The sequence below is a fragment of the Halichoerus grypus genome, chromosome 6 (assembly GCF_964656455.1).
Source record: "Halichoerus grypus chromosome 6, mHalGry1.hap1.1, whole genome shotgun sequence".
In the NCBI taxonomy this organism is placed as follows: Eukaryota; Metazoa; Chordata; class Mammalia; order Carnivora; family Phocidae; genus Halichoerus; species Halichoerus grypus.
The window spans coordinates 70,678,483-70,701,506 of record NC_135717.1 but is presented as its reverse complement, the minus strand read 5'-3'; the positions used below and the strand labels follow the sequence as shown (position 1 = coordinate 70,701,506).

The following is a 23,024-nucleotide window of genomic DNA, read 5'->3' as shown; positions in this document are numbered from 1 at the left end:
TGTTGGGGATTAAGGAGTGCACTTGTGATGAGCAGCAGATGTTATACCTAAGAGTTGAATCACTAAATTGTACACCTGAAATTAACATTACACTGTATGTTAACTAACTGGAATTTAAATAAAAACTTAAAAAATTATATACAAAAAAGATTAAAATAAGGATAAAATTACTGTGTGATGATAGTCTCCTTACAAAAGGTAGAGTATTGGCCTTTAATTTTACTTTATTAATTTCCCATTTGCTAGTTTTACTATGCTAGCTCTTATACACATAAACTCTCATTCTGAAAACAAGAAGGAAGGACACTAAAGAATATAAAATATTAAAGAAATGAGGGACCTGATCATAGCTATCCTGCTAGAACAAAGACAAGCAAAATTATATTCTTGACAGTTTTGCTTTACTTCTTGAACTTTTTCCATTACTTGTTAATAAGGTTGCTTATGTGTAGACTGTTCTTTTCTTCTAAGGCACAGATTAATAAATCTCAATGTTCAAGAAAGAGCTTCTGAATCCACTGCACAACACAAACAAAAATACATTTTTTCAAGAATTTTTCCCCACAGATAATAGCTACACTTGCAGCAAGCAAAGCATAACATACATACTTAACAAGTCACTATGTTGTACACCTGAAACTAATACAACATTGTGTGTCAACTGTACTTCAGTAAAAAGATAAATTTGAAAACGTTTCCCCATAGTTTAGCATTTATATTTAATTTTGTTAATTTATAGCAAAAATCTTTAGTCTATGAAATCCTATTTTTTTCTGGCTCTCAAATCTCGGGTGTTTATACCATCATTCAAAACCAATACATATCTAATTTATAAATTTGTATTCAAGACAATGAATTGCTATAACCAAAGGTAAAAGACAAAAGGTCCAAGCAAAAAAACAGGGCAGGGTTTTTTTGAAATAATGTATACAGATGAAGTAAACAACAATATAAAAGAATCTTACAGCACAGATTACTGTTTTTCTGTCTCTACTGTTTTCTCTATTTCAGTAACTTCCTTACCTGGAGGTGTTCTCGGATTTTAGAATTTGTCTTTTGTCCACCTGAATCTGTAACTAGTGATTTCCTTCTTCCTCTCTCCAATGGTATATCTTTTGAATCTTCAACTTTTATTTTACTAATACCCATTTCCATTGTTGTCTTGGTCTTCCCTTCACTTTTAAATAATTCTTTCCCTTGATTTGGGAAATAGTCAAGTTGATGCTTCGCTCTTTCAGCTTCCTGTTTTTAAAAAAGTAATGGTTTATCAAGCATTATGTGTGACATTTTTCTGTCAATATTACAACTTTCAGGAATAAGAATATATTCATGTCCACATTACTTCTCAATTTTATTTTTACTAAATTGGAGAAGCTGAATTAAACCACTGGTATAATCCATAGTTGAATTAACCCATAGGTTAAAATTAAAAACTGAAGAAATGCCTTCCACTTTGAGGGCTATTTTTATATCCTAGGAAGCTCCCCGATTATTTTTTTTAAAGCTCTAATTATTAGAGAGGCATAATAAAACTAAATAAAAGGTATACATTAGAAAAGGTGATAGAATGTAACCAAGGTAATTAATATCTATAGTATCAAATAAAAGAAAATGTGGAAAATAATTTATTTCTTCTAGAATATAAGGTTTTTAAATGCTGCTTTTAATAATTTTTTTCTTAGATCAACAAAAATAAAGTTCACAAATAATCTCACCACAAACAGAAAACTCACTGTTAAGATTTGATATATATCCTTTTTCATTATCTCTAAATATAACTAGTGCATATATGTATTTTTAAAATTTTTAGGCTCCTACTATACATACATGATATGCTCTTTTTATTAAATAATGTCATAGATATGTTCCAATGACAATAAATGTACATCTAAATCAGAATAGCTAATAGAAGGACATTTAATAGTATACTTTTATTTAGCAAATTTCTTATTAGGGACATATTGGTAATTTAAAAATTTTTGCTATTAAAATTTTTTATATTATATACTTGTACAAAATCCCTGTACACTCTTTTCTTATGATAAATTTGTGTAACTGCAATGATTCAATGAAAAGCCTATGTTGTCCCAAAACTTTTCCTATATATTTTCTTCCAGAGAAGTATTAATTCATAGTAATAGAATTATATAAAAGATTACTTATTTTAGCATATATATGCAAATATTAGACATTTCTGTTCCTAAAATTTTTACTGAAATGGTAAGTAAAAATAAAATCTATCGCACTGTCACTTTAAGTTGCATTTATTTGATAACTAGTGAGGTTGGATATATTCATATGCATTTATTACCCTTGTGTGTTTCTAAGCTATGACCTGCCTGTTTGTATCTATTTGGGGGAATATTTGGGGGAAGGGCATTCATATTTCTTATAGATTTGTAAAAGATCGTCATATAAAACATTCTGTTAAGAATTTGCATTTATCTTTATATCTAATGAATCTTTTACCATACAAAAGTTTTAAATTAATAATAGCCAAATATATTGCAATATTCCTTTGCAATATGATGCTTAGAAAACCTTGCTCTAGCCAAGACCATATAACTGTTACCCAGTGTTTATTCTAACATCACACTTCATTTATTAATTTTGGATCCTAAATCAAGCTGCAACTTATTTTGCTGTATGTCACAAACTATTACATGAGAACTACTTTTTCATAGTAGTTTACTTTTTGTGACTATTTTGTCTTTCTATAAAAAAGTTTCAATAACTAAAACTATAATATACTAAATTATTACATTACTTTGAATCTGTTTCCGGATTTTTTATTCAGAACCAAATCCAGAACCACATTGCTTCAGTTATTATAGTGTGTTACATTACATATTGATTTTTGAATGACCAAATCCTTATTATTCTTTTGTATAGTCACCAGTTACTTATCTCAATATATTCTGTAATAATTCTGTTAAATTAAAAAATAACTCAATTTACATCCAGAAATAAATTGCTTTAAATCTATATATCAATTTGGAAAAAAGTAGAAAATTGAAATATTTATAATATTGAACCTTCAAAACCAAAAATATAAATTTCTATTTCTTCACTATTCATCTATATCCCTCAGTAAAGTATGTTTTTCTTCATTAAAAAAAAAAACCTCTATTTTTTGTTAAATATGCTACTCGAGTATTATAAATAGAATCATCTCTACACATGAAAAAATGCTCAACATCACTTGGCATCAGGGAAATACAAATCAAAACCACAATGAGATACCACCTCACACCAGTTAGAATGGCAAAAATTAACAAGTCAGGAAACAAGGAATGTTAGCAAGGATAAAGAGAAAGGGGAACTGTCTTACAGTGTTGGTGGGAATGCAAGCCGGTACAGCCACTCTGGGAAACAGTAGGGAGTTTCCTTAAAAAGTTAAAAATAGAGCTACCCTACAACCCAGCAATTGCACTACTAGGTATTTACCCAAAGGATACAAATGTGGTGATCTGAAGGGCCACCTGCACCCCAATGTTTATAGAAACAATGTCCACAATCCAAACTATGGAAAGAGCCCAGATGCCGTTGACAGATGAATGGGTAAGAATATGTGGTGTATATATATATATATATATATACATATACACATACATACATACAATGGAATATTACCCAGCCATCAAAAAGGATAAAATCATACCATTTACAACGACATGGATGGAACTGGAGGGTATTATGCTAAGTGAAACAAGTCAGTCAGAGAAAGACAATTATCATATGGTTTCACTCATATGTGGAATTTAAGAAACAAAACAGGATCAAAGAGGAAGGGAGGGAAAAATAAAATAAGATGAAATTAGAGACAGAGACAAACCATAAGAGACTCTTAACTATGGGGAAAAAACTGAGGGTTGCTGGAGGGGAGGTGGGTGGGGGGATGGGGTAACTCGGTGATGGGCATTAAGGAGGGCACTTGATGTAATGAGCACTGGGTATTATATGCAACAGATGAATAACTGAACTCTACATCTGAAACTAATGGTACTCTATATGTTAACTAAATGAATTTAAATAAAATAAGTTAAATAAATAAATAAGTAAATAAATAGAATCATCTCCATTATGGTTTCTAAATGGTTGTTTTGGGTAAAAAGGAAACCTATTGTTTTTTTTCCTTTTCCTTTCTTTAAATTTTAACTCCTGTGTAGTTAATGTGCAGTGTTATATTAGTTTCAGGTGTACAAAATGGTGATTTACCATATATTACTCAGTGCTCATCAAGATAAGTGTACTCTTAATCCCCTTCAACTATTTCACATACCTTCCCACCCACCTCCCCTCTGGTAACCATCTGTTTGCTCTGTGAAGTTAAGAGTCTGTTTCTTGGTTTGTCTCTCTTCTTTTTCCTTTGTTTGTTTTTTCTTTTTTAATTTAATTTTATTTTATTTTTATTTTTATTTTATTTTATTTTATTTTAAAGATTTTATTTATTTATTTGACAGAGAGAGACATAGCGAGAGAGGGAACACAAGCAGGGGGAGTAGGAGAGGGAGAAGCAGGCTTCCCCGCGGTGCAGGGAGCCCGATGTGGGGCTCGATCCCAGGGCCCTGGGATCACGACCTGAGCCGAAGGCAGACGCTTAACGACTGAGCCACCCAGGTGCCCCTGTTTTTTCTTTTTTTAAAGATTTATTTGAGAGAGACAGCATGAGCAGAGGGGAGAGGCAGAAGTAGAAGCAGGCTTGCCGCTGAGTAGGGAGCCCGACATGGGGCTGATTCCAGGGTCCCAGGATGATGACCTGAGCCGAAGGCTAATGCTTAACCGACTGAGCCACCCAGATGTCCCTGTTTGTTTTGTTTCTTAAATTCCACGTATGAGTGAAATCATATGGTAACTGTCTTTCTCTGACTGGCTTACTTTGCTTAGCATTATACTCTGTAGCTGCATCCATAGTGTTGCAAATGGAAAGATTTTGTTCTTTTTTATTGCTGAATTATATTGCATTATATATATATAATATATAGTCATATATGTAACACAACACATATAACATATATATATAACATACATGTTATATATATATAACATCTTCTTTACCTATCAATGGACATTTGGGGTGCTTCCATAGTTTGGCTATTGTAAATAATGCTACAATAAACATAGATCCCTTTGAATTCATGTTTTTGTTTTCTTTGGGTAAAATATCCAGTAGTGTGATTCCTGGATCATACAGTAGTACTATTTTTAATATTTTGAGGAATGGCCATACCGTCTTCCACAGCAGCAGTACCAGTTTCCATTCCCACCAATAGTGAGTGCACCAGGGTTCCATTTTCTACACATCCTCATCCACATCTGATGTATCTTGAGGTTTTAATTTTAGCCATTCTGATGGGGTGAGATGATATCTCATTGTGATTTTGATTTGCATTTCCCTGATGATGGGTGATGTTGAGTATGTTTTAATGTGTCTGTTGGTGATCTAGATGTCTTCTGCCCATTTTTATTTTATTTTATTTTATTTTATTTTATTTTTTTAAAGATTTTATTTATTTATTTGAGAGAGAGAGAATGAGAGACAGAGAGCATGAGAGGGAGGAGGGTCAGAGGGAGAAGCAGACTCCCTGCCGAGCAGGGAGCCTGATGCGGGACTCGATCCCGAGACTCCAGGATCATGACCTGAGCTGAAGGCAGTCGCTTAACCAACTGAGCCACCCAGGCGTCCCTGAGCCACCCAGGCGTCCCGATTTTTATTTTATTTTTTTATTTAAATTCAATTAGCCAAGGTATAGTACATCATTAGTTTTTTATATAATGTTCAATGATTCATTAGTTGAATATAACACCCACTGCTCATCATATTATGTGCCATCTTTAATTCCCATCACCCAGTTACCCCATCCTCCCCACCCCCTCCCTTTCCACAACCCTCAGTTTGTTTCTGAGAGTCAAGAGTCTCATATGGTTTATCTCCCTCTCTGATTTCTTCCCATTCAGTTTTCCGTCCCTTCCACTATGGGCCTCTGCACTATTCCTTATGTTCCACATATGGGTGAAACCATATGATAATTGTCTTTCTCTGATTGACTTAGTTCACTTAGTTCCATCCATGTCGATGCAAATGGTAGATATTCATCCTTTCTAATGACTGAGTAATATCCCATTGTATATATGAACCACATCTTCTTTATCCATTCATCCACTGAAGGACATCTCGGTGTCTTCCACAGTTTGGCTATTGTGGACATTGCTGCTATAAACATTGGGGTGCAGGTGCCCCTTCAGATCACTATGTTTGTATCCTTTGGGTAAATACCTAGTAGTGCAATTGCTAGGTCATAGGGTACCTCTAATTTTAACTTCTTGAGGAACCTCCATACTGTTTTCCAGAGTGGCTGTACTAGCTTGTCATTCCCACCAGCAGTGTAAGAGGGTTCCCCTTTTTCCGCATCCTTGTCAACGTTTGTTGTTTCCTGTCTTGTTAATTTTTGCCATCTAACTAGTGTGGAGTGGTATTTCATTGTGGTTTTGATTTGTTTTCCCTGATGCTGAGTGATGCTTTTGAACATTTGTTCATGTCTCTTATCCATTTGTATGTCTTCTTTGGAGAAGCATCTGTTCATGTCTTCTGCCCATTTTTTGACTGGGTTATTTGTTTTTTGGGTGTTGAGTTTGAGAAGTTCTTTATACATCTTGGATACCAGCCTTTTATCTGTAATGTCATTTGCAAATTTCTCCCATTCTGTGGGTTGCCTCTTTGTTTGGTTGACTGTTTCCTTGGCTGTGCAGAAGCCTTTTATCTTGATGAAGTCCCTAAAGTTCATTTTTGCTTTTGTTTTCCTTGCCTTTAGAGACATGTCTTGCAAGAAGTTGCTGTGGCTGATGTCAAAGAGGTTACTACCGATGTTCTCCTCTAGGATTTTGATGGATTCCTGTCTCACATTGAAGCCTTTCATCCATTTTGAGTTTATCTTTGTGTATGGTGTAAGGAAATGGTCCAGTTTCATTCTTCTTTATGTGGCTGTCCAATTGTCCTAGCACCATTTATTTAAGAGACTGTCTTTTTTCCATTGGATATTCTTTCCTGCTTTGTCGAAGATTAGTTGACCATAGAGTTGAGGGTCCATTGTCTTGCTGCTTTTACATTTTTTTTCTTTATCCCTATATTTCGTAATTTTAATTACAATATGTCTTGGTGTCAGTCTGCTTTTGTTGATTTTGATGGGTGTTCTCTATGCCTCCTGGATCTGGGTATCTGTTTTCTTCCCTAGATTAGAGAAGTTTTCAGTGATTATTTCTTCAAATAAATTTTATGCTCCCTTTTCTCTCTTCTTCTTATTCTGGGACTCCTATAACACAAATGTTATAACCTTTGATGGAGTTACTGAATTCCCTAAGTCTATTCTCATGTTGCATAATTCTCTCATGTTCAGCATCATTGCTTTCCATTATTTTGTCTTCTAGGTCATTAATTTATTCCTCTGCTTCCTGCTGTTCATTGCATCAAGGATCTTTAACCTCATTTATTGCACTTTTCATCTCTGATTAATATTTTCTTAATTCTTTTATCTCTGTGGTAAGGGTCTCACTGATGTGTTCCATTCTTTTCTCAATCCCAGTGAATATCCTAATGATCATTGCTTTAAATTCTCCATCAGGCATATTATTTATATCTGCTTCACTTAGATCTCTGGCCATGACCTTATCTTCTTCTTTCATTTGGGATACATTCCTCTGTCTTCTCATTTTTTCTAAGACTCTGCCTTGTACTGTGTGCTAGAAAAGCCAGTTATGTTTCCCTCTCCTCTCCTAAAAGTAAGGGCCTTATGAAGAAGAGGTCAGGTCGTGCCCAGGGCCTAGAGGTTCAGGGAGTGCCTACAGTGTGTTGTATGTCTTCTGCTCTTATGTTCTGGCTGCTCTATCCTCCAGGTCAGTCATTTCAGAGGCTTTCTTTGCCAGCTGTTGGCAGTGTTTGGTCCCTGGCCTGAATGTGGTTAGTTTTAATTAGGTGTACTCTGATCAGCTTGTGAAATGAGACCTGTCACCTCATCCACTGGAACTGAGGCCCTGCAAAACTCTCTGATTGGTAGATGTGATGTGGACAGGGGTTTGTGCTGGTCTTCTGGGGGATGAGCCAACTGTGCCAGGACTGAGGTAAGTGTTACTGAGAAGGGCAGTTCCACTGGAGTACAGGGGAATGGTGCTTAGTGTAAACAAGCTAGGCCACCAGTGTCCACATTGCACTACTTCCTGCAGGTGGTTCTGTGTTTATGTTGAGGGGTGGGGCAGGGAACTAGTGACCAGCTGCTTTGTTCCCAGAGAGGTGTCTCAGTGAATGCTGCCTCTCAGGGACATGCTCTGAGAAAAGCAAATAATCTCCCCACTGTGTGCCCCAGGCACTCTTCGGATAACTGTTTCCATGTTTTATGTCCACAAGTTGTTTGCCTGCCTTCCCTCCAAGAGCAACACACTGCCCTCTGGGCTCTATCCCAGCCAAGCCTCTTGACCTTTAAAACTGCAGGCTTTAAGCTGTGCTGGTTGCAAGAACTCATGAAGTTCAGCCCCTTTTGTTTTCCAAGCCAATGACTTTGAGGAGACCTTCCCCTTGTGCATTCCACTGCATGCTCTTCTCTCTCTTGCCATTCTCGATGACCACAGCTGCTTCCCCTCTGCCACAGCCAAGATCTGTTTCTCCCCTAAACCACATCTCTGCATGTCCTATCTTCTTTGATGTGGCCTCTTTCTGTGGTTGTCAGTCTTCAGGTTGGTTTCTGTGGTATTTAGGATGATTTGATAGTTACCAGGTTATATTCATGGAATGAGGTGTGTCTAGGGTCCTCTTATTCTGCCATCATCTTCCTGTCTTCTCTTTTGCTACTTTAAAATTTTTTTCCTTATCAATACTTTTTGCCATTTGATGACCATGTGTCTTGGTGTGGACCTCCTTGGGTTGATTTTGTTGGAAGATCTCTGTGCCTTCTGGATCTGGATATTTGTTTCCTTTCCCAGATCGGGGAAGTTTTCAGCTATTATTTCTTCAAATAAGTTTTCTACCCCCTTTTGTCTCTCCTTCTGGGATCCCTATACTGAAAATATTATGCTTGATGAATTCACTGAGTTCCTTAAGTCTGTTCTCATTTTGCATAATTTTTTTCTCCAACTTGCTCAGCTGGATTGCTTTCCATTATTGTCTTCCAGGTCATTTATTTGTTCCTTTGCTTCCTCTAGCCTGCTATTTATTCCATCATGTGTATTTTTAATTTCAATTATCATGTTCTTGGTCTATGCTTGGTTCTTTTTAATCTCTTTGTTAGGGGTCTCACTGATGTCTTCCACTCTTTTCTCAAGTCCAGCGAGTATCATTATAATCATTACTTTAAATTCTCTATCAGGTATAACACATATCTGTTTCACTTAGGTCTCTCGATATGGTTTTGTCCGATTCTTTAATTTGGGACATGTTCCTCTGTCTCCCATTTTGCCTAAGTCTCTTTGTCTGTTTCTGTGTTTTAGGAAAGTCAGCTATATCTCATGCTCTTAAAAGCGGCCTTATGAAGAAGAGGTACCATAGTAGCTGCAGTGCAACATCCCCTGTCCCAAGGAACTGATGCTCATGGGGTGTCTCTTACATGTGTTGCGTGTGCCCTGCTGTTGTGTCCTAGCCACTTTTTTCTTCAGTCATCTGCAGAACTCTCTGCCTATTGTTGACAGTGTTTGGTCCCTGGCTGTGGTGGAGCACATTTTACAAGGTACACACCAGTCTGCTAGTGAAATGAGACCTGCCACTGCTTCTGTGGCAGTGGACCAGTGCTGCATGGGTAGGGCACACAATTTTAACAAGGTTGCAGCTTGGGCTTCCATAGGGCCTGCCACCACTGCCAGGACCAAGAGGACCAAAATGAGTAGACCAAAAAAGGAGGTATTGGTGAAGTTTGCATGGGTCTTCTGGGGAAAGGGATCCACAGCACTGGGACTGAGGCAAATGGGAAGTTTGGGTCTACTGAAGGGTGAGAGGGTGGGGCTTAGTGTAAGGTACTGAATGTTGGCGTCATGCTGGTTCCTAGAGATGGCCTTATGTTTATGCTGGAAGGTGGGGAAGAGTGAAGGCACCTAACACCTCCTTTGTTCCTGGAGGGGTTTCCCTTTCATTCTCACCACTCTGAGATGAGTAAATAACTCTCCCTCCCATATATTCCAAGCATTTTTCAAACTGCTGCTACTATGCTGTGCCTCCATAAGTTGTTTATTGTGCTGTCTCATTAAAGACAGGACTCAGCTTCCTAATACCCTTGGGGCTCTCTCAGAGCCAACCTGCTAATTTTTAAAATTCCAGGCTTTAAGTCCTGCTACTTGTAAGAACTCACAAAATTTGGAGCCTCTTGTTTTCAAAGTCAAATGTTACGGAGATTCATCTTCTCCATGCAGGCTCCCCAGTGTAACGGTCTGCTTCTCTTCCCTCTTTTTACTCACAGTGTCCCTTCCTCCTGGGGACAGTCCCACATGCATGTTTAGCTCCCCACCATGTCCTCACCCTGCCTACCCTCTTCAATGTGGCCTCTTCTCTACCTTTAATTGTGGAGTTTGTTCTGCCAGCCTTCAGGTTGTTTTCTGGGTTATTTATGCTGATATGAGTGTTATCTAGCTATATCTGTAGGATGAGCTGTGCTTAGGGTCCTCCTATTCTGCCATTTACCCAGCCTCCTTCCACTGCTTTTTTATATCTATTTTGTCTTCAGCCACATTTTGGAATTATATCATTAATAAATTTGTGTATTATCTTGCATTTTTTCAAAGGAAAAGTAACATAATTATACTTTTGTCTATCCACTTATGAAAATGTTTGTAGCTTTTTTCATTTCTTTAATCATTTAACAAGAATTTCATAAAGAGTAGTAAAAACCAATATCCTAGTTTAATTGAGTTGAGCTGGAATGCCTGCATTATTGTCCACATAACAGTGTCTCAGTTTGAAATAGATTTATTTTATTTGATTAAGGAAGTTTACTTTTCTTTCTATTTTATTGCTTTGAGTAATAATGAATATTAAATTTTATTAATATATTCCTAGTACATAAAATGAAAGTACTTTAAATCTGGAAAAATAGTACAATACATAGACCTATTAGTTTTCAAGGTCAAAATTATTCATTTAAAAGTTGTTTACAGATATTTCTTTCATTTGTTAACAATTTTAAAAGAACATAATGTAATGTACCTGGAAAGCCTGTTTCAGTTGTTCCTGAAGGACTTTGTTCTCAATTTCCAGAGCATGTGCTACTTTCTACGATGTAATATGAGGGAGAAAATGCATTCATTTTAGTATTTCTGTTTCTATGAATTTATTGTTACAATTATTATCTTTCTAAAATACACAGATAGCCAAGATGATGACTGGAGCACACACATTACTTGCACTTTTCTCAGGAATAATGGCGGATAATTTCTGCAGCTGTATCTTCCTATTGATTTTCTACAGGAAAACTGACTTGAATCTGATAAATTATTACTACGGTAAGTTAAATATTTCATTTTTTTTTCTCTAGGCCTGAAATATTTAAATACAAACATTTCAAATTTTATGAAAAGAAGCAATTCTACTCTTAGCAGAAAATAAACATAGTTTTGACTTTGTGAGAATGAATGGATTCTGTTACACATGAGATGTCTCAGCAATTCTCCATCAGATGAGAGACAGTTTGAGGATCATATCTAAAATCCCCAGCTCTGTTTCTGGTATAGCAGGGCAAGTTCCTACAGGACAGACCCTGCCACACATAAAAACTACAAACCCTGAACAAAATATAAATATCAATACTGGATAGCAACCAAGAATAGGTAGATTCTTGAGAGAAGGTGATGCTTGGAAGAAGAAAGAGTCCTAGGTAAGATTCTTGTTTCCTGGCTTCTAGTCTGAGGGCAAGCCCTACCTGAGCCAGAAAGGGCATCTAATAGCTGATTTAAAAAAAAAAAAATGAGTTTTTACAATTACAAACCAGAGGAAGGAAATCAGGGCAATCATAATCACTGAAAAACTTAGGGGAAGTCACACAAAAGAGACAATGAGAGATGGAGACCCAAACTCTGTATAAACCCTTTCAAACCTCCCCCCACAAGCCCTGAACCACATATGCATAGGGAAGACCAAGCAGCCTACCAAAACCTAAAAGAACTGAAATGCAATTTGAGCTGCTGCCTAAACACAGAATTTTCATTTTGCATCCAATAATGTTAAGTATATTAATGCAAAACAAACAACAATAAGCCATACCAGAAGAATATAGCAGAATCCAGAGTTTGAACAACATGATATTCCCAATATTCAGAATACAATTTAGAATTACTTGACATTTAAAGAAACAGCAAAATGAGACTTACTCATAAGATAAAAACAATCTACAGAGAGTGATCCCAAGATAGATTTGATTTTAAAATTAGTGTACAAGAATTTTAAAGCAGCTATTATAACAATACCCAAAGGGCAAATATGTTCATAATGAAGGAAATAATAAAAATTTCAGCTGATTATTATGACCTATAAAAAATAGCCAATGTAAATTACAGTAGAGAAAAATACAGTACCTGAATTTTAAAAATTTAAAGGATGAGCATAGGTGCAAATTGGATAGGACAGTGGAAAGAGTCAGACCATTTGAAGATACATCAAAAATGAAGAGGGACTCATTGTTTGTGCATAACACCCAGTGCTCCATGCAGAATCATGGAACACTATATCTAAAACTAATGATGTAATGTATGGGGATTAACATAACAATAAAAAAATTAAAAAAAAATCAGAAGACCTGAATAGACATTTTTTCCAAAGAAGACATACGTAGATGGCCATCAGACACATGAAAAGATGCTAAATATCACTAATCAGGGAAATGCATATCAAAACTACAGTGAGGTCACCTTATACCTGTCAGAATGACTAGAATCAAAAAGACAAGAAATAACAAGTGTTGGTGAGGATGTGGATGAAAGAGAACACTCGTGCATTGTTTGTGGGAATGTAAATTGGTGCATTCACTGGTGGAAAAAAGTATGGAGGTTCCACAAAAAATTGCTGTGATGAGCACTGGGTGTTCTATGTAAGTGATGAATCACTAAATCTACTCCTAAACCCAATATTATACTATACACTAACTAATTCAAGTTTAAATAAAAACTTAAAAAAACAGAAAAAAAAAAAAAAAAAAGAAGAGGGACTGAGGAACATTTGGAATACTACCAAATATCTAACATGTAATTGCTTTCTCATAAGGAAAAGAGAGAAAGTGATAGAAAAAATGGTTGAAAAAGTAGCTGAAAATTTCTCAAATTTGGTAAGATTTACATACTCAAGATGCTCAGCAAACCCCAAGTTGATGTATATAAAGAAAATCATGCCTACACACATCAGAGTGAAATGTTGAAAACCAAGTGAAAAGAGAAAATCTTAAAAGTAGACAAAGAGAATGCCAAATTACATGAGAGAAATGTTGATTTAAATGACTGCTTCTCATCAGAAAAATATGAATTTTAAATGAAAATGGAAAACCATCTTCAAAGTGTAGAGTAAATGTTTCTCTTCTGAAAGTGTTATCTTAAGAAACAGAAGAAAGATTTAAATCTATATTTTTATTCTCATTGAAATTTGAGAGAATACAAATACAACATCTATAAAAACAGAAAAAGGTAATAATGAGGACAAATGCCTTCTAGCTCCTGTTCAAGAGATCTCTGTCTAGGACTATAATGTACTGAGGAAACTCACATTCATAAATAGGCACAGAAGTATAACAAGTCATCTACTGGGACTAAGTAACTTCAGAAAGGAAGACCAATTTGAATGATACAAAGAGGTAGCCCCACTAAGGCAGATCTAAAGAGACAGACACAAAATAACTACAAGAAAACAGAACTCAGAAAGCTCTGATGGATGCAATTATAGCCATAAATTAAGATCCACTGAGATTATTTTTTAAACATAGTTTTGAACTTAAAATGTCAAGACGGAAGACACTATTGGACTTCCTGGAAAGACGGCAGAGTAGGAGGATCCTAACTTCACCTCATCCCACAGAAACAAATAGATAACACATCAGTACAAATAACCCAGAAAAAGACACAAAGACTGGCAGAACAAACTCCACAACTAAATGTAGAGAAAAGGCTACATCAAAGAGGGTAGGAAGGGTGGAGACACTGTAGGGACCTAAATGGATAGTGCACCATCCATGGGAGGGAGTGGTCTGTTGGCACAGAGAGGGGTAAGAAATAGACTACCACGCTGGAGACCCTGAACAGGGAAGATGAATCCCCATAGCATTTGGCTCTGAAAATCAGGGGGGCCAGATTTCATGAGTTCTTACAACCAGCAGGATTTAACCCTAGAATTTTCAAAAATCAATGGCTCCACTCTAAAAGAGGCTGGAGGGTATTAGGAAGCTCAGTCCTCAGCCTTAAAGAGAAAGCACAACTGCTAGTAAGATACAGCTTAGAAGCAGCAGTTTCAAAAATATTTGGGCATATAGGAGGGAGAGTTAGTTAGTAATCCCAGAGTTCACTGAGGAACTTCTCCAGGAAAAAAGGAGCTAGCAGGTGCCATTTCCTTCCCCATCCCACAGCATAATCACATAGCCACATGTGGGAACCAGCCAGGCACTGGAGTTCACTACCTAACTTCCCTACACCATCCCTTCCCCCCTCCAGCTGAGGCTGCCTCAGTCCCAAAACTGTGGGTCCCCTCCCCAGAAAACCAGTGCAAACCATGCCAACACTGCATCTCCTGAATTCTTGCAGAGGACAAGTGCATATTATTAAGACTGCACTCCCCTGAACAGCTGTGGCTGGCTCAGTCTCAACAGTGGCTATGCACCCCTGTGGGAAGAAGACAGACACAGCCTTATTAAAAGAGCATGCCCCACTACTTTCAAGGGCAAGAGATGTAACTGACTTTCCTAACACATAGAAACAGACACAGAGAGTTAGGCAAAATGAGGAAACAGAGGAATATGTCCCAAATTAAAGAACAAGACAAAATCATAGCAAGAGACCTAAGTGAAACAGTTGTAACTCATAACCTAAGTTATGCCTGATAATTTAAAGTGATGATTATAATGATATTCAGTGGACTTGAGAAAAGAATAGAAGACGTCAATGAGACCTTTAACAAAGAGATTAAAAAGAAAACAGAGATCAAGAATATGATAATTGAAATTAAAAATACACATGATGGAATAAATAGCAGGCTAGAGGGAGCAGAAGAACAAATTAATAACCTGGAAGACAGAATAATGGAAAGTATTTGAGCAAAGTAAGTGAGACAAAAAAATATATATACAAAATGAGAACAGACTTAAGGAACTCAGTGACTTCATCAAGCATAATGATATTCACAGTATAGGGGTCCCAGAAAAAGGAGAGACAAAAGGGGGCAGAAAATTTATTTAAAGAAATAATAGCTGAAAACATCCCTAATCTGGGAAAGGAAACAGATATCCAGATCCAGAAAGCAGAGATCCCCCAACAAAATCAACCCAAGGAGGTCCACACCAAGACATCTGCTAATCACAATGTAGTGATAAAGAAAATTTTTTAAGCAGCAAGAGAAAAAACTATTACATACAAGGGAAACCCCATAAGGATATCAGCTGGTTTTCAGCAGAAACTTTGCAGGCTAGAAAGGAGTGCCATGATAAATTCAAAGTGCTGAAAGGGAGAAATCTGTAGCCAATAATACTCTATTCGGCAAGGCTATAATTCAGAATAGAAACAGCGATAAAGAGTTTCTCAGACAAATAAAAACTAAAGGAGCTCATGACCACTAAACCGTCCCCACAAGAAATATTAACGGGGACTCTTAGAGTGGAAAGGAAAGACCATAAGTGAGAATATGGAAAGTACAAAACACAACAAAAGTAAAAATAAGTCTATCTGTAAATATCAGTGACGGGATTCACAAAATAAAAGGATTTATAATACGACACCACATACCTAAAATGGGAGAGAGTGAGAGAGTAAGGAATGGGTTCCAATTTAAGTGACCATCAACTTCATACAGATTGTTACATGCAATGTTCTATACAAACCTAATGGTAACCCCAAACCCAAATCCAGTAATAGATATGCAAAGAATAAGAAAAAGAAATCCGAGTATATCACTAAAGAAAGCCAGCAAATGATTAAAGATAGCAAGAGCTAAAGGGATCAGAGAAAAACTATAGAAACAACCAGAAAACATGTAACAAAATGGCAATAAATATATACCTATCAATAATTACTTTGAGTATAAATGGATTAAACGCTCCAATCAAAGGACATAGGGATACAGAATGTATAAAAAAACAAGACTCATCTATTTCAGACCTGAAGAGACCTGCAGATTGAAAGTGAGGGAATGGAGAAACATCATGCAAATAGATGTCAAAAGAAAACTGTAGTAGCAATACTTATGTCAGACAAAATAGACTTTAACAAGACTGTAATGAGAGACAAAGAAGGACACTATATAATAATAAAAGTGGGCAATCTAACAAGAAGATACAGCTGTAAATTTTATGCACCCAACATGGGATCACCAAAATACATAAAATGGTTAATAATAAAAATAAAGGAACTAATCCATAGTAAGAAGAGGATTTTAACACCCCACTTACATCAATGGACAGATCATCCAAACAGAAAATCAACAAGGAAACAGTGGTTTTGAATGAATGACACATTCATGAATGTGTGAATGAATGAATGACACGTGAATGAATGACCAGATAGATTTAACAGATATATTCAGAAAATTCCATTCTAAAACAGCAGAATACACATTCTTTTCAAGTACATATGGAACATTCTCCAGAATAGACCATATATTAGACTACAAACAAGTTTCAAGAAATTCGAAAAGATCAAAGTAGTACCCTGTACCTTTTCTGACCACAGTGCTATGAAACTAGAAATCTACCACAAGAAAAACCTGGAAAGACTACTAATATATGGAGGTTAAATAATATGCTACTAGACAATGAATGGGTCAACCAAGAAATCGAAGAAGAAATCAAAAACTACATGGAGACAGATGAAGCAAAAACAGAACAGTCCAAAATCTTTGGGATGCAGCAAAGGCAGTTCAAACAGGAAAGTTTATAGCAATAAGGCCTACCTCAAGAAGGAAGAAAAATCTCAAATAAGCAACCTAACCTTACACCTAAAGGAGATAGAAAAAAAAGAAAAAGCAAAACCCAAACCCAAGAGAAGGGAATAATAAAAATTAGAGCAGAAATAAATGATACAGAATTAAAAAATAACAACAACAATAGAACAGATCAATGAAACCAGGAGCTGGTTCTTTGAAGAGATGAACAAAATTGGTAAACCTCTAAACAGACTCATTAAAAAAAGAGGACTCTAATAAAACAAAATCACAAATGAAAGAGGAGAAATAACAAATGACACCACAGTAATACAAAAAATTGTAAGAGAATATTATGCAAAATTATATACCAACAAATTGGACAACCTGGAAGAAATGGATAAATTCCTAGAAACATATAACCTACCAAAAATGAAGCAGGAAGAAATAGAAAATTTGAACAGAGTAATTACCAGCAAAGAAATTGAATCAGTAATCAAAAAAATCCCAACAAAGAAAAGTCCAGGACCAGAGGACTTCACAGGCAAATTCTGCCAAACATTTAAAGAAGAGTTAATACCTATTTTTCTCAAACTATCCCCAAAAAATAGAAGCCAAAAGAATGCTTCCAAAATCATTCTATTAGGCAAGCATTACCCTGATACCAAAACCAGATAGACACCACAAAAAAAGAGAACTGTCACCCAATATCTCTGATGAACACAAATGTAAAAATCCTCAACAAAATACTAGTAAACCAAATCCAACAATACATTAGAAACATCATTCACCACAATCAAGTGTATTCCTGCAATGCAAGGTTGGTTCAATAATTTCATGATGCATGACATCAATAAAAACCATATGATCATTTCAAAAAATGTAGAAAAAGTATTTGACAAGGTATAACATCCATTCATAATAAAAATCCTCAACAAAGTAGTTTAACAAGAACATACCACCACATAATAAAGGCCTTATATGAAAAACCCACAGCCAACATCATACTCAATTATGAATAACTGAGAGCTTTTCCCCTAAGGTCAGGAACAAGACGTGGATGTCCACTTTCATCACTTTTATTCAGCATTATACTAGAAATCCTAGCTAAAGGAATCAGACAACAAAAAGAAATAAAATGCATCAAACTGGTAAAGAAGAACAAATTTTCACTATTTGCAGATGACATGATACCATATATAGAAAACTCAAAACACTCCACAAAAAAAACTACTAGAACTGATCATTGAATTTAGTAGGGTACAAAATAAATGTACAAAAAGCTGTTGAATTTCTATACACTAATAATGAAGCAGTAGAAAGAGAAATTAAGAAAATAATCCCATTTAGAATTACACCAACAACATAAGATACCCAGGGATCAATTTAACCAAAGAGGTGAAAGACCTATACTCTGAAAAGTATAAAACATTGATGAAAGAAATTGACAATGGCACACAGAAATGGAAAGACATTCCATGCTTATGGACTGGAAGAATAAATAGTGTTAAAATGTCTATACTGGGATGGCTGGGTGGCTCAGTTGGTTAAGCGTCTGCCTTCGGCTCAGGTCATGATCCCAGGGTCCTGGGATTGGGTCCCACATCAGGCGCCCTGCTCAGTGGGGAGCCTGTTTCTCCCTCTGCCTGCCACTCCTCCTGCTTGTGCTCTCTCTTTGACAAATAAATAAAATCTTTTAAAAATAATAAATAAAAATAATAGTAAAATAAAATAAAATGTCTATACCATCCAAAGCAATCTACAGATTTAATGCAATCCCTATCAAAATACCAGTAGTATTTTTCACAGAACTAGAACAATCCTAAAATTTATATGGAACCACAAAAGACCTCAAATAGCAAAAGCAATCTTGAAATTGGAAAGCAAAGCTGGAGGTATCACAATTCCAGATTTCAAGTTCTATTACAAAGCCATAGTAATCAAAACAGTATGGTACTGGCACAAAAATAGACACATAGATCAATGGAACAGAATATAAAACACAGAAATAGGCTCCATGATTATAAGGTCAATTAATCTTCAACAAAGCAGGAAACAATATGCAATGGGAAAAAGACATTCTCTCCAACAAATGGTGTTGGGAAAACTGGACAGCAACATGCAAAAGAATGGAATTGGACCACTTTCTCACAGCATACACAAAAATAAACTCAAAATGGTTTAAAGACTTAAATGTGAGACCTGAGACCTTAAAAATCCTAGAAGAGAACTCAGGCTTTAATTTCTCCGACATTGACCACAGCAAAATGTTTCTAGATAGGTCTCCTGAGGCAAGGGAAATAAAAACAAAAATAAACTGTCAGGACTACATCACAATAAAAATTTTCTGCACAGTGAAGGAAATAATCAATAAAACCAAAAGCCAACCTATGGAATGGGAGATATTTGCAAATGACATATCTGATAAAGGGTTAGTATCCAAATAAATAGAGACCTGATAGAACTCAACACCTAAAAAACAAATAATCCAATTAAAAAATGAGCAGAAGATATGAACAGATATTTCTCCAAAGAAGACATCAAGATGACCAACTGAAAAACGAAAAGATGCTCAACATCACTCATCATCAGGAAAATGCAAATCAAAACTACACTGAGGTATTACCCTCATACCTGTCAGAATGACTAAAATCAAAACACAAGAAACAACAGGTGTTGGTGAGGATGGGGAAGAAAAGGAACCCTGGTGCAGTGTTGGTGGGAATGCAAGCTGCAGCAGCCACAGTGGAAAACAGTATGGAGCTTCCTCAAAAAGTTAAAAACAGAACTACCTTAGGATCCAGTAAATCCCAATACTAGGTATTTACCAAAAAAATACAAAAACACTAATTCAAAGGGATACATGCACCTCTATGTTTATTTCAGCATTATTTACAATAGCCTAATTACTGAAGCAATTCAAGTGTCCATCAGTAGGTGAATGGGTGTAGAAGATGTGGTGTGTGTATATATATATATACATACACACACACACACACACACATATACATATTCCATTGTGTGTGTCCATATATTCCATTGTGTGTGTTATATATATAGATATATATATATGATGTAAGTGACACCAGCTTCATAGATTGTTACATGCAATGTTCATAAGAACAGAATCTTTCCATTTCCAACAATATGGATGGAGCTAGAGAGTATAATGCTAAGCATAATAAGTCAGTCAGAAAATGACAAATACCATATGATTTCACTCATATATAGAATTTAAGAGAACAAATGAACAAAGGCAAAAAGAGAGAGAGAGGCAAACCAAGAAACAGACTCGTAACTATAGAGAACCAACAGATGGTTACCAGAGGGGAGGTGTGTGAGGGGATGGGTGAAATAGGTGATGGGGTTTTAAAGAGTACACTTATCATGATGAGCACTGAATAATATATAGAATTGTTGAATCACTATATTGTGAAACTAATATGTGGCTGTATAATAACTATATTAGAATTAAAATAAAAAACAATTTAAAAAAGTCAAGAGGAAGTGGAAAGGAGAAAGGCTACTTTTGAGAATAGATTTAGAACTATTGTCAAGTAAATGGAATAAATATTTCATAGTACAGAGCAAACACATAAATAGAAAACAAGACCAAAATACAGAAAACTTAAAAATTAGATCTAGGAATCATAATATTCAAATATTAGTTTCATAAGGGTAAAAGAAAAAAGATAATAATAAAATAAGTAGGAAAATAAAACTTAGTTGATTAAATAAAAAAAAATTAAGATCTGGTAAAATTTCTATACTTCAATGAGAAATAAAGATAAGAAGTAAGAAGACTGGGTCCCAAATAACATCAAACTACTATACCTACCTGAAACTCTCTACCCAAATTTTCCAGGAGAGAAAAATAATATTCTGTCATGTTTAAGCTATTGAATTGTACAGGGTCTCTCTATATAGCAGCCTAGCCTATTTACTAATAAAAATAGAGTTAAATAAAGCAAATCTAGATTTAATTGAATTTTATATAAAGAGAGAAAGGGAAGGGAGAGAAAGAAAGGGAAGTCTCCACTTATGGTAGACTAAAATGGCCATCAATTCTTTATAGTAGCTCCCCTCAAATGTGGAGTCCATTTCTTCAACTCCTCAAAACTGGACTGCCCTGTGACTAGCTTTGGCCAATAGGATACAATGAAAATGGCAGTATCTGAGGTCTGAGCTTATTAGGCCTCAAGACGTCTTCCAGGTTTGTTTTGCTCTTGCTGCTGGGAATCCTTCTGTAAGATACCCTGGGGTAGCCTCCTAGAGGATAAGAGACTAGAAAGAGGTCCCATCTGTCATAGATGTCCCAGCTGGGACTTCATATATATGAATGAAGCTATCTAAGATCATCCAACCCAAGCCAAGCCTTCCCAGAGAGAACACTTAACCAGTCACTAAGAGAAATAATGAATATCTGTGGTTTCAAATCACCAAGGTTTGGAATACTTTGTTATTTAAGAAAACATAACTGGTATACTTAGCAATAGAAAATGTGTATTGTTTTATGTCATTAGAACATTTACAAAAATTGAATACTGGGTTGGATTATTTCTACAATTTTTCCCACTCTATGCCACTCTTGTGAATTTTGGCTAACCTTATGACTTCCTTAAAGAATGTGGTGGAAAACTTTCAATCCGACAGTCTCTAACAAGCTTTACAGGTTTTGCTTTTGCCAGTGTGGAAAATTGATATTGGAAGCTGAAAAACAGGGTAGGGACTCTGTTATGTAATTATAGAACAATTAACAAAACTCAGGCCTAGAGTAACTTGCAGGGTTAAAAACATACCTAATAAACTTGTGGATCTGGCTAAGGAAATTTCCAGCCAGAATTCTAAAAATACTATTTGGCTTATACTACTGAAATGCAATAAAGTTATTGCAAGAGAAATAAACTAAAGAAAGAACTGTTCAATTTTAAAGCAGATATTAGAAGACATATAGAGAATCCAGGACAGTATCTCCAGCCCACAAAAGAAATTCTCAAAGTAAGAAATTACTTTAGGGCAAAGATCAAAGTCATAGTACTGACAGTAAAATGTAGCCGCAGAGTCAAAGTCAAATCAAGGGTGTAACTACAAGACTCCCTGTTAAGACCTCAGAAACACTTAAATATTCTTTGTGGATCCTCCAAAGACAAAAGTACTTGAATAATCTTGAAGGTATTGTCCTGTAGAAGCCTGACATACTTTAAGTAAAAAGAAGTCTATCTCAGAAAGAATTATGGTTGTAGCTTTGGGGTATAAGAATGAACAGTAACATACATAGAAAACAAATTTTTAAGAGAAACACCATCATATTAGACTAAAAAAGACAGCGAAGTTTCAAAATGAAAAGAGATCTCTAGGTCCCCAATAATAGATGAATAGGAAGCAGGCTGAGTGAGCTATTCAGCTGCAAATGTGGGCAATTTCTTATGGCAAAGGAATGATGATTCAGAGAGTAGAATATATGTACCACACTGCAAAATAAGAGCCACTTTATTTTGGATTAGGAAATCATTCCCAGGGAGCAAAACTAGACTTCAATCAAAGTACATACCCCACCCTGAAAGTCAGGAGAACTGGTGACTTGTGTCTAGTTAGATTTCAGGATTGCCTTCTGTTTTCCCCCTATTTGAGTAACAGTGTCTATTGCAATTATCCTATCCTTTTCTCAATAGTATGTGTTAAGTATGTGTTGGGAGGGATAGGGTCGGGTAACTTCCCTTTTTAGATAGCAGATCTCCAGATCAAGAAGAGCTCTGCCAAGAACCCGTATCTAGACCTGGTACAGATGATAAGACCCTAGACTTTAAGATAAAACTAGAGTGTAATGAGATTTTAGAAGGAAGGGGTGAGCACATTTTGCCTGTGGAAGAAACATTAACATGTGGCCAGAGGAAAGATTATCACAGACTATTTCCAAAAATGGCCATCTATAATTTGTCCCACTCATACATAC

At 35.8% G+C, this 23,024-nt stretch overlaps 1 protein-coding gene across 1 annotated transcript in view; it reads right to left on the bottom strand.

Annotated features, from left to right (window-relative positions):
• CCDC7 (coiled-coil domain containing 7) overlaps window positions 1-23,024 on the bottom strand; it is a 195,535-nt gene that overhangs the window by 37,993 nt on the left and 134,518 nt on the right. Inside the window, exons 15-16 of the mRNA XM_078074143.1 lie at window positions 11,177-11,242; window positions 1,024-1,242 (exon numbers count right to left, since the gene is read on the bottom strand). Of these exons, the coding sequence (XP_077930269.1) occupies window positions 1,024-1,242; window positions 11,177-11,242 (285 nt within the window). The remainder of the gene's footprint in view (window positions 1-1,023; window positions 1,243-11,176; window positions 11,243-23,024) is intronic.